At 33.2% G+C, this 16,737-nt stretch overlaps 1 protein-coding gene across 2 annotated transcripts; it reads right to left on the reverse strand.

Annotated features, from left to right (window-relative positions):
* Positions 1 to 2,701: 2,701 nt before the first annotated feature.
* Positions 2,702 to 16,516, reverse strand: LOC127735208 (alpha-ketoglutarate dehydrogenase component 4-like). Of its 2 annotated transcripts, none has more exons than XM_052245335.1 (4): positions 16,456 to 16,516; positions 7,677 to 7,725; positions 6,939 to 7,108; positions 2,702 to 2,846 (listed from the first exon to the last, which is right to left on the reverse strand). In XM_052245335.1, exons 1-4 carry the CDS (start codon positions 16,480 to 16,482, stop codon positions 2,829 to 2,831), a joined length of 264 nt encoding a protein of 87 aa, XP_052101295.1. In that variant the 5' UTR covers positions 16,483 to 16,516; the 3' UTR covers positions 2,702 to 2,828. The 2 variants fall into 2 exon arrangements, with proteins under 2 accessions (XP_052101295.1, XP_052101296.1); XM_052245336.1 differs by having other exon boundaries at positions 6,939 to 7,105; positions 16,456 to 16,511.
* Between the last annotated feature and the right edge of the window lie 221 nt (positions 16,517 to 16,737).

Here is a 16,737-nt window from a genome sequence, read left to right on the forward strand (position 1 = left end):
CTGTATTTAACTCCAAAAAGAGCATGGTGTTTCGACGTTCAAAGTGAAACCTGCAAAAAATATACACATTTTTACATCGGACATAAAGCAAATTCAGCGGACAAAAAGCAAAACAGACCAAAAGCAACGGACAAAAAGCAAAAGTGTCGGACAAAAAGCAAAATTATCGGACAAAAAGCAAAACGGACAAAAAGCAACGGACAAAAAGCAAAAGTGTCGGACAAAAAGCAAAAGTGTCGGACAAAGCAAAATTATCGGACAAAAAAGCAAAAGCGGACAAAAAGCACCGTAACAAGTGTTTAAATAGTTTTAAGTATTGTTTTAATGTTCTTCGAGATACTACTACAGTTTAGTAGTGCCAAAGGCGAAAAATATAGTTTATGGTTCGATGTTAAGAAAAATGTTTTTCACCTGAAGCATGGAAGACATTGAAAGTTTCTATAACTTCAAAAAGGGATATTGCAGAGTGGAATTGTAACGTCTGCAAAACTGACGTGCACATTGCTGCATCACTCGTTTGTGATGGCTGCCTAGAGTGGTTTCACCAAAAATGCGTCGGACTGAAACATGGACCCAAAACAACATACTGGATGCGTAGAAACTGCCATTGTAAATAAAAAAATAAAAAAATTGTATGAAATATTGTTAAAATTCAAACAAAAGTTTTATACATATTACTAGTCCCAGTATACATTGAAGTGCATTAACGTACCAATAACACAATGTAACCGTAGACACAAATATTATTGTTACATTCGTAATTAATTGGTTCCTTACCAAACCCTGCATTCCGGCAATTGTCTCCAATGTAACAATAACTTTTTTTTATTATTATTACATTTCAATGTAACCATACCCAGTGCCGCCTAAGGAAAGTATATGCTATAGCAAGCTATAGCAAACTTTCCAAAAACCCAGCTTCTGAGTCTTATTGTGTCTTTGATCGTGACAGTTGTCAATCATACTGGTATTGTTACAGTACTCTTACTTAATATGAAAGACCAAACTAGCCAGCACATTCATGCTTGAATAAACTGCTCTAAGAGATATAACCCAATTTGTTTTTAGTTCATTTGTGCATATTTACATATACTTGGGAAGTATTGGGAACTATATTTTAGTGTCTATAGAGTTAGTGACTAACCTGGCTCCATCCTGGGCCTAAATTAGTGGTTCAATACCTTGAGGAAGCCTCCGTCAAATAATTCATAATTTCGATAGTGGGACCATTAAACTCAAATCCAAAGTCTTTTTTTTTTTCCAGACGATACTGGTAACATAGGTTAATTTCCATAAAATCTTTCAAAATTTGGAAATGTTGTTAGGAACCGCTAAACACGATCCATTTTAAATTTGGCGGATTTCACTTTTTCATAGAAACAGCACTTGATAAGGAAGAACAGACAAATTGTTTACAGACAATAACTTCAGTAAACCCCACCAAATCATTCAAAATTTGGAAATGTTGATAGAGACCAATAAACAAAAATCTAGTTTGAATTATGACTGATTTCACTCTCTTTCAGAGTTATGCCCCTTGATAAAGCAGAAAATAGCCAAAAAATTAATTGTTTTAGTTTCCAGACAATATCTTAAGTAAGCCTCTTTCAAAAATCATTTGAAATTTGAAATGTTGTAAGCAAACATTTAACACAGATATAGTTCAAAATTGATTGATTTCGTTTTGGTCTTTCCACCATTATGCCCCTGATAAAGCGGAAAATAGCGACATCTTGGGTTTCCACGGTATAACTTGAGGCCTCCACTAATTTTTAAATTTTGAAACTTAGGAACCACTAAATAGATTAACTGCCTCTTATTAAATACAAAAATAGACATTTTTTTTGTTTCTGGATCATATTAACTGGAGTAGGCATGGACAAAACCATTCTAAATTTGGGAATGTTTTCAGGGTTTACTGAACAGTTCAAATTTGATTTCTTTAATTTTTGCCATTCTGGAGTTATACCCCTTGATGTGAAAACTACCTCAATTGTTGGTTCCTTGATGATAAACATGGTGTTCCAATATCATCCACAGCACCTTGTAGGAGATGGTTCATGTAGAGTTTAGTTGGTGCATTGACTGGTTAAATAAAGGCTATACATGGCAGAACTTTAGTCCCAACCCATTCTCTCAGAAAAAAACCCTGATACTACTCCTGCCAACATTATATTGGTGAGGGCCATGTGTCACATGGACACATTCTATTTTTAGTTATTATGATTTTTTTTAGTTTTTTGGGGTTTTTCATGTCAGTTTTTTAGAATTGCCTACTGGATGGTGTATTTTTCAATTTGAAATGACTAGCTTGGCAATTAGTTTTCTCATTTAAATTATTTCACATTTGTCATGTAGGCACCTTGTATAGCTGCCTATACGGTATGGGTTTTTTCATTGTTAAAGACACTCTTATTGCTTTTATTTTCGTCTTTTAAACTGTAATGGAAAGTTATTTCATTGACAATCATACCACATCTCAATATCGTTATAAGTATAAAATTTTTGGTCTTACATTACAGAGGACCATTCTTCTTGGTCACCTCTCCTCTGTATTGATAGTTTTCAATATCAAACTGATTAAAAAGGCTGTACATATGACTTACCGGTTTATAACTAGACTACATCACATAGCAATTAACAAAATTGGCACTAACAAAATTGACATTTACTCTGTAGGGGGGGATTAATCATAATGAAATGAGGGTTTAATTTTTTTTAATGAAAAATTCACATTCGTACTTCTAACATATGCCTCTCATCTATTACTTATATATCATGTAAATAAATATAAAATTCATCTGTAACAATCCATTTAGCAAGTGACATCAATCAGGTCCTCCTCTCTGCAAAATAAAAAAGAAAGAAAAAATTTAATTCAATTTTTAATGAACTGTAGCTGGAGCAAAATCTAAAGTATGATATGTGGCTGTCACAGTGGCTTAACTTTAAATACAGTAATTACAAAAAATTATTGTGGCATTCATTATTTTTTATTTTTGAAGATTGAATGAAAAATGCAAGATTAATTATTGTGATTTCAGGAAAAGCTTCACAGATATATGCATTTGATATCAGAATGTGAGTTTTTATTATTGTGATACTGTTTCATTATTGGCATTAATAAAAAACCTTGCAATAATTTCTGAATTTACAGTAAGCAGTTGTGCAAGGCATTTTTTTTTTTATTCAGAAATTGTTAGAAATGTTTTTGAATTAACAATCTTATGCTTTTCACACAATGTCTTTTAATTTTTTTAGTAGTACAAAAATGCTATGTTGGCATTTAATTCATAGTTTTAATAATGTGTGATTCTTCCAAGAAAGACGTGTGTACACTACTGTATCTGAATAATATACTAGTAATTGAAACGGTCAAAGTCTGTGTTTATGTTTGATGTTTTTCTGCTTAGTATCGATCTGATGAGTTAAGCCTTTTTCAACTGATTTTTATAGTTTGTTCTTATGTTGTGCTGTTACACCACTGTCCCAGGTTAGGGGAGGGTTGAGGGCTCACAAACATGTTTAACCCCGCCACATTCTTTATGTGCCTGTCCTAAGTTAGGAGCCTGTAGTTCAGTGGTTGTCATTGGTTCATGTCTTTTGTACTTGTTTTTCGTTAATTGTTTTGTTATAAATTAGGCCGTTAGTTTTCTCAATTGAATTGTTTCATATTTTTCATGTCGGGGCCTTTTATAGCCAACTATACGGTTTGGGTTTTTCTCATTGTTGAAGGCCGTACGGTTTCCTATAATTGCTTACACCCACTTTATTTTAAATTTGGTGAATAGTTGTTTCATTGGCAATCATACCCTCATCTCCTTATTTTTATAAAGTCTATGCTTTGAAATGAGAAACCCCAAAAATCATTCAGATCAAAAATCAAAATAGCTGGTGCACAACTTCATGTTCTGTAGTTAAATCTATGCAATATAAAAATAAGATGTTAGATGATTGACAATGAGAAAACTCTCCATCAGAGACCAAATGATGTAGTCGAAGTTGGCAAGTTTAGTTGAATTATGTTGAGTTGTTTTCATGAAGTGGCAGATTAACATAAAGAGTGGCCTGAACAACAGACTGATCCCTATGCGTCGCTACAGCATGTTGTCAGGTTACACAACAAGTCCTGTCATATCACAGATATTAAATGGTTTATTTTGTCAGTTCAGTGCTTGATGCTCAATTTCAGTAATGAAATCCATGAAAGTTAGTATGTACAGTAAAATTTTAAAAATATTTCTTTGATTGGACGTCATAATTTATGTTCACAAAAATCAGAAAAGTTGTTAGACATATTTTGTATTATGAAAAATTAATAATATCGTAAGACAGCTTACTGTAAAAATACTTTTATTTGTGGGTACATGTATCAATTTTCATGGTTTGAGCAAAAGTTACATGTTCATAGGTTCTTAAATTCGAGGATATTAGTTTTCTGAACCAAATCGATTGAAGAATTTGAAGCCATCTGAAACGAAGATTCTTGAAAATAATCATATGTTGTTTTAAATCATTGTGGGACATTGCCTGCCTAGAGTGGTTTCACCAAAAATGCGTCGGACTGAAACATGGACCCAAAACAACATACTGGATGCGTAGAAACTGCCATTGTAAATAAAAAATTTAAAAAATTGTATGCAATATTGTTAAAATTCAAATAAAAGTTTTCAAGTTTTATACATATTACTAGCTTCTGAGTCTTATTGTGTCTTTGATCGTGACAGTTGTCAATCATACTGGTATTGTTACAGTACTCTTACTTAATATGAAAGACCAAACTAGCCAGCACATTCATGCTTGAATAAACTGCTCTAAGAGATATAACCCAATTTGTTTTTAGTTCATTTGTGCATATTTACATATACTTGGGAAGTATTGGGAACTATATTTTAGTGTCTATAGAGTTAGTGACTAACCTGGCTCCATCCTGGAAGGTGCCAATTTAGTGACCTTCTGACTTTGACACACTTGTTTTCTCATTGTTGAAGGCCGTACGGTTGCCTATAATTGCTTACACCCACTTTATTTTAAATTTGGTGAATAGTTGTTTCATTGGCAATCATACCCTCATCTCCTTATTTTTATAAAGTCTATGCTTTGAAATGAGAAACCCCAAAAATCATTCAGATCAAAAATCAAAATAGCTGGTGCACAACTTCATGTTCTGTAGTTAAATCTATGCAATATAAAAATAAGATGTTAGATGATTGACAATGAGAAAACTCTCCATCAGAGACCAAATGATGTAGTCGAAGTTGGCAAGTTTAGTTGAATTATGTTGAGTTGTTTTCATGAAGTGGCAGATTAACATAAAGAGTGGCCTGAACAACAGACTGATCCCTATGCGTCGCTACAGCATGTTGTCAGGTTACACAACAAGTCCTGTCATATCACAGATATTAAATGGTTTATTTTGTCAGTTCAGTGCTTGATGCTCAATTTCAGTAATGAAATCCATGAAAGTTAGTATGTACAGTAAAATTTTAAAAATATTTCTTTGATTGGACGTCATAATTTATGTTCACAAAAATCAGAAAAGTTGTTAGACATATTTTGTATTATGAAAAATTAATAATATCGTAAGACAGCTTACTGTAAAAATACTTTTATTTGTGGGTACATGTATCAATTTTCATGGTTTGAGCAAAAGTTACATGTTCATAGGTTCTTAAATTCGAGGATATTAGTTTTCTGAACCAAATCGATTGAAGAATTTGAAGCCATCTGAAACGAAGATTCTTGAAAATAATCATATGTTGTTTTAAATCATTGTGGGACATTGCAAAATAAGGTCTGTTTTCTGCTCTTTAGTTGGGTTGCTGTCTCTTTGACACATTCCCTGTTTCCATTCTCAATTTTATGTTCATTTTCACTTACTTGATTGTCTTTCACTACTGACAACATTCATCAGATTTTTAATAAAATAATTGCTTTCGGATATAAGCTGCTGATTCACGTATGCTCACAAATTATCTCGATTGAAGGAATTGCAAAGTAAACCATTAAATTGTTGCACATGTGTAATCAGAAGTGATGACATTAATTAACCTGAGATCGATTGATCAACAGATAAACGACCCCCAAAGGTGTTAATTGGGCCATAAACATGTCAATTAAAGAAAACGGTTACAGAAAAAATGCTACACATGTACTTTAAATTGTAGAATCAATGCTTGTGAAATAGTAAAGTAAGCCCAATATAAAATTGTTTTTTTTCCTATGAGAATTATGAGGAGATAAAATGAACACTTCATCGTCGCATATCATCACAGGAAGTCTGACTTTCATGGATCAAAACTAATTTATCATGAGAATTAAAAGAATAAAAGTCGTAGAGTTTAGGTTTTTTTAAATATTAAATGAGTAAAATCCTCCCTGAAGTTATATATATATATAGTTCATAGTGCATTTGCTGATATTCGAGGTATTCTCTAGATTATATGCCCATATCCATGTAGTCAAACCTACATGGGTATCTTTACATGTCTTGATTTGGACAACAGTTGTTATATTTCGTTGGACACTTAAATTTGTGGATAAAGCCATCCACAAAAAATCACGAACATTGGTACCCCAAGAATAAAAGTAATTTCACAGTAATATTTACCGGTATGTGATTTCTAATAAAATCATAGAAAAAGATATTTTCCATTTACAATGCTACTTAAATTTACTGAATATGACAGCGTTCTTGAAAAACTGAAGGTCCTGTCATTCCTGACCACCAAAAACCAGGTAGGTCCATTAATTTTGAGTGTAGCGGTTGTCCTGGTGTCCAGCTAAAAGTGGACCACCAGATATGTAGTCTTGGTGATCCCAATGACCACCATGGCCACCAGACTAAAACTTTTTTGAGCACCCTGATATGATATCAGACTAGAACTTTTTTTTTCAGAAATATTGGAACTTTCACAAAGCTGAAACATTTGCATTACCTCAATATATTCCATTTCCTCTTGGCTTATTGGTTTTCTTTGATACCGGAGTGGTAAATCAGAAAAGTCTATCACATGTCCTCCTTGTGAAGATGATCTACCAGCTGCTGGAGATAATGTCTGTGTAACAGAAGATACTACTGGCACTTCATGTTTGAAGGAAAAATCTGCTAAAGACCAAAACATCAATTTAGTAAAAAAAATACCTGTAGACTGTACTGTAGTTTAAAAATAACATAAAGTTCCTAACTTTTAGTCATATCAGCTGCCACAAGCCAAAATAGATCTTTTAACCCAAAAGTCTTCAAGAGCATCAATTTCTCAGCTGGCAATCATCGAGTGCATTTATATAAACATTAAAGGGCCCTTTTTATAGTGATATTCCTTATTGTTTTTGCTCTTTGCTAAGTAATACTGTCATAAAATTAATTTTGAACACTATATTTATGATATTTGTAACTTAGTCTGAATAAAATCAATTTCTTTGGGGTTAATTTTGTTTATTTTGTGGATAGACATTATCCGCAAAAATTATCCACAACAAATTTTACAAAGAATATAATTTCACATACTGGAAAGCACCAAAATTATTTTCCCATGATATAAAAATTGAAAAAAAAACACAAAATTACTCAAAATTTTAACCCCTCGAAAAACTGATGTTTCTACAGTAAAATGAGCATTTGCCAATAATTCAAGATTTGATATATATATATCTATCAGAAAACAAGTAAATACCTTTATTTCTTTGTGGAAATTTTATTTTTGGCACATGTGGAGCAACAGCCTGAAAAAAAAAAACTAAATATAAATATGAAACACATTCATGAGAATTTATTATTCTCTTAACATTGTTTGTAGCTAATTTTTGTGTTCAGCATAACTTACCTTTTTAAAGGCTCCAAATTTACAAAAGTTAATATAAACATTGATGGCCGTACTTTGACCTATAATGGTTTACTTTTACAAATTGTGACTTGGATGGAGAGTTGTCTCATTGGCACTCATACCACATCTTCTTATATCTATATATGATATTGATTTCTGTTTGTACATTATGTTTCTGAAATAAGCAGATATGCCTGAGACAAAGTTATGGGTACAATGTACATGCATGTAAGCAGAAGGATTAGCTTCTAAATTTTGTTACAAAATTTTTTATCAGGCTATTTTTTCGGCTAAAATTTTCCATTTTTAATGCATCTAGATTAGAGTATTTTATCATTTCTTAAATTATTTTTAAATGTTTCTAATGTTTACTAGTATGTGTGTAATCCTGATTTTTATTCAGAGGACAATGCTGGTTTCTAAAACAGCTCTGAACTCCAAATAGCAATACACCTGTCAGATAACTTTTTAAATTGTATGCCATTAAAGTTAAGAGAAAATATCTGACTCCACCAAGTACAAAAAAAATGTATATATTGTAATGAGTTTTGGGAAATCCCTAAAAGCAATAAGCTCTATAGGGATAAGGCAAAACACAGTATATTTCTGTTTCCTTTCTCCTTATATACAATTTTCATGCTTACCCCAGATGTTTTTGCAGGCCATTGATTAAGCAACGCTTAAGTCTAGAGATTTTTGGTTAAAAAAAAAAACAACAACTATTAAAAGTCCAGAACATTTCCCTATATACTGATAATCTATATAAAACATTTTACAGAAAAACATTTTTTTTTCTTAACATTTCAATTTTTTCTGCCAGGTTGCAGGAAACAAAGGTATTGTTTAGGCCTTATTATAGATGACTTCCACATTCATGCATTTTTCCCTACCGTTCAAACATTAAGATGCATATGTTTAAGGACATTATTTACTCTGTTTGACCTTGGTCAACCCTCATAACTTGGTATCAGGTTGTTCCAGCCCCAAACCAATCCTGTCCCAAGTGGATTCAGCCCAAAGTCGATTAGGGCCAAGTTAATGCAGCCAAAGTTGTTCCGACCCCAAAATAAAATAATGAATAATTACAAAAAAAGTTTTGTGAAGTATTTGATTCAGGGTAAGTGGCAATTTGCATATGAAAACGTTGGTATATTTCGCTGTCGATCGGAGGATCTTTTTAGAAAACAATATTGATGAATGACAGCAGGTATAAACTCTTTTATGGAAGGTATTCTGCAAATCAAACAACATTTCCAAATTGAGTAGTTTTTTTAACTTTTTTCTTCAAAAAAAGACAGTTTCTGTGCATCAGCTTGTGTGTAACCAATTGTTATTACACCAGTTAAGGATTTGTATAGTAACTTGCATTTGAAAAGTCTGTTAAGATCAAAGTCAAATGCAAGTTGACTTATTATTGTATATTGTACTGCATAATCATCTCATCAACTCATTACAGTCAAATGTAACAAGTTTCTTGTTATTTTAATGTTATCAAAATTATTGAACCAATGCATGCATATATATACTAAACTAAGTCCAGTATGAACCTTTTATATATTTTTACGAATCTATAACGTATTATCAATAAATAGTATTTCAATCAGTGATTGTTGATTGCAAGCTAATTAACTTTCGAGTTTGTTGCCAAAGTTTACTGGATCATGAAATTGATAAGCAATCAATACACAGAGCACTTGGAGCAGGTGACAAATAAGAGAATTGGTAGAGCCATGATATTGTTTTTGTTTTTTTTTTACATGCATTCCCATTTGTTAATTAAACTTTTCCTTAACAGTTGTTAAATGATTTCATAGGCAGATATAGGGGTGGTGGGTGTTCCAGGGGTTGGAACCCCCCTTTTTTTAGTTAATTTTTTCAATTTTTTTTTAAATTATGTGAACGTTCATTGTGTTACAGGTGTTGGAACCTTCCCTTTTCAGAATGGCTGGATCCACGCCTGGATTTGTTGTATCAAATTTTTTTCTTTAAGAATCAGTTATTACTTTAACCTTCCACTTCCAGTGCACGTTTGTTTACATTTTTTCATCAAGGTTTCCCCCTCACACTTGCGCTGGCCAAAGTTATAACGAGAGGTCTCGTAGTTGAGGTCACTGCAAGTGCATACGGGAAACTATTGGTTAATTAGTGTACAGGAAGGCAATAATTCAAAAGCAGTACATTTATGAAGATTTTGATAATATAAAAGATTTTCTATTACAGGAAATAGTAATTACCTATTACTAGGGAGGACCAGTAATCTACTGCAGTGCAGCAGTGGGCACAAAAATAGAGTTTTTGAACTGGTCGGTCTTACTAGATGGAACTTTGACTACTCGTTTGTTGTTACGGACTTGTTGGTCTATAATGTTCTTAGTTAATACAAATTTATTGTAGGTTGTTGCTCTGATTTGTTGTTTTGGTCTATGAAATTTAATCAGGTCGTCAGGAGGGAGCACTGGTATCTTCCCATCAACCACTTTGAAAAAGAAGATCAGTCGTTGCTGTTGACATCTTGATTGTAGTGACGGAAGCTGAAGTTCTGATAGCATTTTTGTCATACATCCTTCCTCTCTCGATTTGTAGTCTTTTATGATAAATCTATCTCCTCTTTTTTATATGGATTCCAGTTTATTGATGTCTTTTAGTGTATATGGGTCCCAAATAATTGATCTATACTCCATACCGGTAATTGATCTTACGAGTGCTATCTATGCTGTTTTACAGCATTCCTTAGGGCAGTGATGTAGGTTCCTCCTAAGGAAGCCTAGCATGGAACTGGCTTTGTTACATGTATTTGTTATTTGTTCGTTCTATTTAAGGTCTTCCTGTATTTGTAGCCCAAGGTATGGGTTGGATGAAACTTGTTCAAGCATGTGGTTGTTAAGGTTGAAGAACCGTTGGCGCCAGGAGGATTTTGAAAATAAATAACTCAGCCTTGATAATAACAAAAATGAATGGTTTGTTCTGTGGTAGTTTGAAAATAACCTGACTTACAATGTATTGAAAATAAACAACTTGGCAGGTCTTTTAAGCCATTTTATAAATGCTATTCTAAAGTATGAGTTGGCACCAGATTCTTCCAAAATTCATCTTTTTTCATATTTTTTTCAGGAAAAACTTCCCAAATCTTTTAATAATACAATGTATAAATATAAATGTACTTGAAATGTCTGAAAATGGGTTTCATTTAACTTGAGATATATTGTCTCAGGAACATTTACCTCCCTTTTATTACAGGGCCGTAATTACATTGAGGCAAATGCCTCATGTAGGAAATTTCAAAAACAAAAGCTTGTCTTCATATCAAATTGTTTTCACACGGTGAATAATCTTCAATAATTGAAGGATCGCTAGAAACTTAAAGAAGAAGAAGAAGAGTGTCTTGCAAGAAGCAAGTTCTGTTCACCCTCTGACTTAGCCCCCATTTTTCGTGATCCATGTTTCTCATTTATTTTTAGTTTTCAGTGTTATTTGTCTATTGTTTGTTGTTTTGTGTTTTATCTGTTCCCGGGTTTGTCTTTTGCTAATTGATTGCTCATTGATTGCCCTTCTTTATTCTCTTAGTGTTGCATTCCATTTGTAATTTAGCAATTTTGTTTTAAACTTGAGTTTTATTTCATTTAAGGACTTTTTATCTAATTTTACAAAATTCTTTAAATTGTATCCCAGTTAGGAACTACATCAAGTTGTAATTGAAATGTGCTATAAAAACTTACCTGACAAACATGTAGTTACATCAATGATAATCAGCCCCCTCTTAACTTAATTTGAAAAAACCCCACATAATTGACAGGTATAAAAGATTTTCTGCAAGACGAAAGACCAAAAAAAATAAATAAATGGAGAATGTGTCCCCATGGACACAGATAATGCCCCCGCTTGCATACAACATTATTAAGGGACATAACTCAAGAACGTTAAAAGTGACGCTACCCAAATTTGTACTTGATCTGAGTTTTCTGGTAATAAGTATTGTGTATAGGTCTCATAATGTTTGGTTGGGACAAACTTAAGTTACAGAACGGAAACTCAAAATTTTGCAATTTTTTCGATTTTTAAAGGGGCATAACTCGATAATGATTAAAGTGATGCCACCAAAATTCAACTTGATCTGTATTTTGTGGTAAAAAGCATTGTGTATAAGTTTCATAACATTTGGTTGAGGCAATTTAAGTTAGAGAACGGAAACTAAAAATTTTGCATTGTTTTCAATTTATAAAGGGGCATAACTCTAGAACGGTTAAAGTGACCCCACCAAAATTCAAACTTGATCTGTGTTTTGTGGTAATAAGCATTGTGTATAAGTTTCATAACATTTGGTTGAGGCAAACTTAAGTTAGAGAATGAAAACTAAAAATTTTGCAATTTTTCCATTTATAAAGGGGCATAACTCTAGAACGGTTAAAGTGACCCCACCAAAATTCATACTTGATCTGTGTTTTGTGGTAATAAGCATTGTGTATAAATTTAATTATATTTGGTTGAGGCAAACTTAAGTTAGAAAACGAAAACTAAATATTTTGCAATTTTTTCCATTTATAAAGGGGCATAACTCTAGAACGGTTAAAGTGACCCCACCAAAATTCCAACTTGATCTGTGTTTTGTGGTAATAAGCATTGTGTTTTAGTTTCATAACATTTGGTTGAGGCAAACTCAAGTTATAGAACGGGGGCATAAAAAAACAGCAGCCACATACTTTACTATGTGAATTACAATTTTTGCTTTATCCTACATATTGGTCTTTTGATGTTGTCCCTAAAAACTAAAAGTCTTACACTGAATCTATATATTTTGCTTTGAGACCAAAATATTGTCGAAAAAATAATTAAAACAGAAGTTGTGTTTCAGATTAAGAAAGGGTCTGGGAAACATGCAGAATGCACAATTTTGCATCTTTTTTCTATAGCTTCTTGGGGCCTTCAGCAGCCCCCAAACCCTTTTCAGAAATTTGTTTGCCCCTCTCCGATCGGCGAATATGTTTGGCATTACTTTTAAAAGAGTCTAGTTACAGCCCAACTTTAATACCTTGTACGTATGCAATATATGCAGTTTGGAATCAGAAGATTCACTTCCAGAGGAGGTGGATTAATTCTGATTTAATGGTACATAATGACTTGACTTTACATGTATCATTTATTTAAGAATAAAAAAATTTGTAAGGGTTCTGTGGAACCCAGTGTCTCGCCTACTTTTGCTGTTAATCGCAGGCCCAACAAAAATGAGATGAGGAAAAAATTTAATAAAAATATTCCTCTCGATACAATTATTTTATTGTAAGAAGCTTCTGTCCAAGTTTGGTAAAAATCCAGGATAGTTTATGAATCTAATAAATGTTTTAAAAAATTTAACTGCAGACTGTATCTAATGTTAACTGGGAGAAAAACTAAGTCCATTTATAAGTAAAATATGGATAAACAAGAACAAAATTTTAATAAAAATTTCCTTCTAGATACTAGCTTTTGATCATAAACAAACTTCTGTCCATGTTTGGTACAAATCCAGGATAGTTTAAGAAAGTTATTAAAATTTTATAACTTTAACCACAGAGTGAATGTAATGTTTCCTGGCAGAAAAACTAAGTTCATTTATAAGTAAAATACAGAAAAACAGGATTTTTTTTTTAAATCTACTTTCTTATGATCATAAACAAGCTTCTGTCCAAGTTTAGTAGAAATCCAGGATAGTTTGAGAAAGTTATTAAAATTTTAAAATCTTTAACCACAGAGTGAATGTAATGTTTCCTGGCATTAAAACTAAGTCCATTTATAAGTAAAATACAGAAAAACAGGATTTTTTTTTTTACAAAATTTACTTCTGGATACTATCTTATGATCATAAACAAGCTTCTGTCCAAGTTTGGTAGAAATCCAGAATAGTTTAAGAAAGTTATTAAAATTCCAAAAACTTTAACCACAGAGTGAATATTTGTGGACACCGACGGAATGAAGGATCGCTATGTCTTGCTTTTTCGACAAAAGTGGAAGGCTCGACAAATATGAATTTAAAAATTGTGTGTTTCAAACATTATAAATATAATTGTGAAAATAAATAATCAGTTCCTTGTTTTGATGAAAATGAAAAATCATGCTTCAACAGTGCAGAAAATAAATAATCTGTCCTTTTAGTCCACAAAAATAAATAACCGATCCAAAACAAATCCTCCTGCCCCCCCAGAATATCAAATGGTCGTCTCCTAATATAGTTTTGTTCTGTTTTCCTGATTTCTCTTTTGCATGTTTTTTGGTAATGGCGGTAGTTTGTCCATGATTTTGATCTTTTGGCTTGGTTATACAGGTTTTGTTTTTTCTTCAGCATTTTCATGATCTGTCTGTTGTTGGACTTGACTATTTTTGATGGTATGTGTTTGTCTAGACTGGTGAATAGGTGTTTCATAAACATCAGTGGGGCTGGAATGACTTGGGCCAGAATGTTTTAGGCCAGATAGACTTAGCTTGGGGCCAGAATGACATGAAACCAGGGTAAAAATTAACTTAAAGTTGGTCTATGAGTATGTGAAAGGTTGATCAGTTGATGTACGGTATGGGACCCAACAAAACAGACTAAAATAAAGGCAATGGAACAAGTGCAGAAAAGAGCAGCAAGATTTGTAAACAACAACTATACAGACCGCACACCTGGCTGTGTAACAAACATGATAAAGTCTTTAAAATGGGAAAGCCTTGAAGACCCCAGGAAACAAAATAGGCTATGCATGCTGTTTAAAATAATACATGATCTAATAGACATAGATTGACACCAATATCTGATGCAAAACGATAGCCAGACCAGAGGTTAAATCCGTTTCTACTAAGAAAGGGCTACAACAGACGCCTTCGGCCAATCATTCTTCCCAAGGACCATCAAGGACTGGAACCAACTGCCAACATCAGCGACATCAGCAGACACAGTTGGAGGATTCAGAGCTGCCCTGAAGGCATGCTCTGCTAAAATCTAGACAGTAACATCCTGTACATAGTTTTACTTCTACTTCTACCAATATGCGGCCACCATCAATAAGTTGATTATTTTGCCACTTTTTGGATGCGCATTTAAAATTTAGACAAAAAAAAAATAAATATTGAATTGATTTGAATTTGTGCTATACATCATATATACAGTGAATTTAAAAACATCTTTGCTTGATCTAGTTCATCTCATGCAGGTAAGTCTTGAAGCATTCAAGACTACCTGTATTGGTGGCAGTATGTGATAGGGCATTCCAGTCTTGTATCGTCCTTGGGTAAAAAGATTCCTTCCGCACTTCGGTCCTACAAGATGGTACTTGATATCCATTTGTGTTGATGTTTCTGGATAGCCTATCTGGTGGAATGAGAGTATTACTGGTGTCAACTTTCACCATCCCGTTGGCAAGTTTATACATCATTGTAAGCCTTGATGTTCTCCTACGGTCTTCGAGGGTTTTCCATTCTAGTTTGTTAAGCATGTCACTAACAGATGATGTGTTATGATATCTGTTAGTGACATATCTGGCTGCTCTCCTCTGTACCATTTCCAGTCGGTTTTTGTTGTTTTGTTGATAAGGATCCCAGACTGTACATGCATATTCTAGAGTCGGTCTTACAAGTGACTTGTATGCAGTTTCTTTTATTGTGTTGTTATTGATGTTCAAGTTACGTTTGAGGAAGCCTATGGTCTTGTTTGCTTTAACACATATGTTTTTATGTGTTCATTCCATTTTAAGTCGGAGCTGATGGTGCAGCCAAGGTACTTTGCAGAATTTAGAGATTCGAGGGTGTGGCCATGCAGTACATATTCTTTTATAATAGGCTTACGTTTTCTTGTTATGGTAAGAACATTACATTTATCTGGATGAAATGCCATTTTCCATTTGTTTTCCCAAATTACCAATTTATTCAGATCTTCCTGAAGGTGGTCGCTGTCTGTGTCCGATGATATTGCGAGATATATGATTGTATCATCAGCAAAGAGTCTTAACCTTGATGGGATTCCCTCTGGCATGTCATTTATGTAGAAAAGGAACAAACTGGGTCCAAGAACTGATCCTTGTGGGACGCCCGAATCGACGTTGATTGTATCAGATTTTTCCCCTTCTACAACTACGACTTGTTTCCTGTTGGCGAGGAAGTTTTTGATCCACCTATTGGTTTTCCCTCATAAATTGTAAATATATATAGAGAGAACGTTTTAAATGTAAATAGCCAAGAGAAAACTTTCTGTGTTGTCTAACACTGGTATAGGTTTTCGCGGGACCTAATACATTCAATTATTTAATTCGGTTCCTTACCTGGAACTTGGAAGAAGAAGATGTATGAGTTATGACCTTCTAATTATATTTCAAAGTACTATGTGAATAATTGGAGTGCCTTGATACAGCTGAAGACTTTCGATTACTTACTTACGATGTTACTGTATTGTGAATGGACCATCTACTTCAGATGTAATATATCAATAAAATGACATATGATTGTTTTGAATTTGCATTTGTCCTACATGCATAACATGTGGAAATTTTGAATTGCCTTACTAAATTTCAAGGTTCAGGTTCGTTCTAAATTATGATTCTTCTTGAAAAACAAATTGAATTGTTAATTCGTGACATTGTGTGGTCTTTTACACTACATTTAACTGTGTATATTTGATGCAAACCCTGACTGTCCTTGCAATTGTCGCCATTTGTTGACAGACGAATCAGTAAAAAGAGAGCAATTGAAAGGGGCGATAACCGGAATTCCCGCGGAAATATATCAACTGTCCGATATCCATCACTGTCAGATATGGAAACATTCTCCTTCGCCTACCATTATCACGAAAGAGCACTTTTCTCCCAAATAGACTTTTATATTTGCACCTATCGTATATAGACACATAAATATAGTTGGATGAATAAAAACATTTTGAAATATTTTGACCTCGACCATCAGTGACGAT

This window comes from Mytilus californianus, unplaced genomic scaffold, assembly GCF_021869535.1.
Source record: "Mytilus californianus isolate M0D057914Y unplaced genomic scaffold, xbMytCali1.0.p SCAF_3, whole genome shotgun sequence".
Taxonomy (NCBI): domain Eukaryota; kingdom Metazoa; phylum Mollusca; class Bivalvia; order Mytilida; family Mytilidae; genus Mytilus; species Mytilus californianus.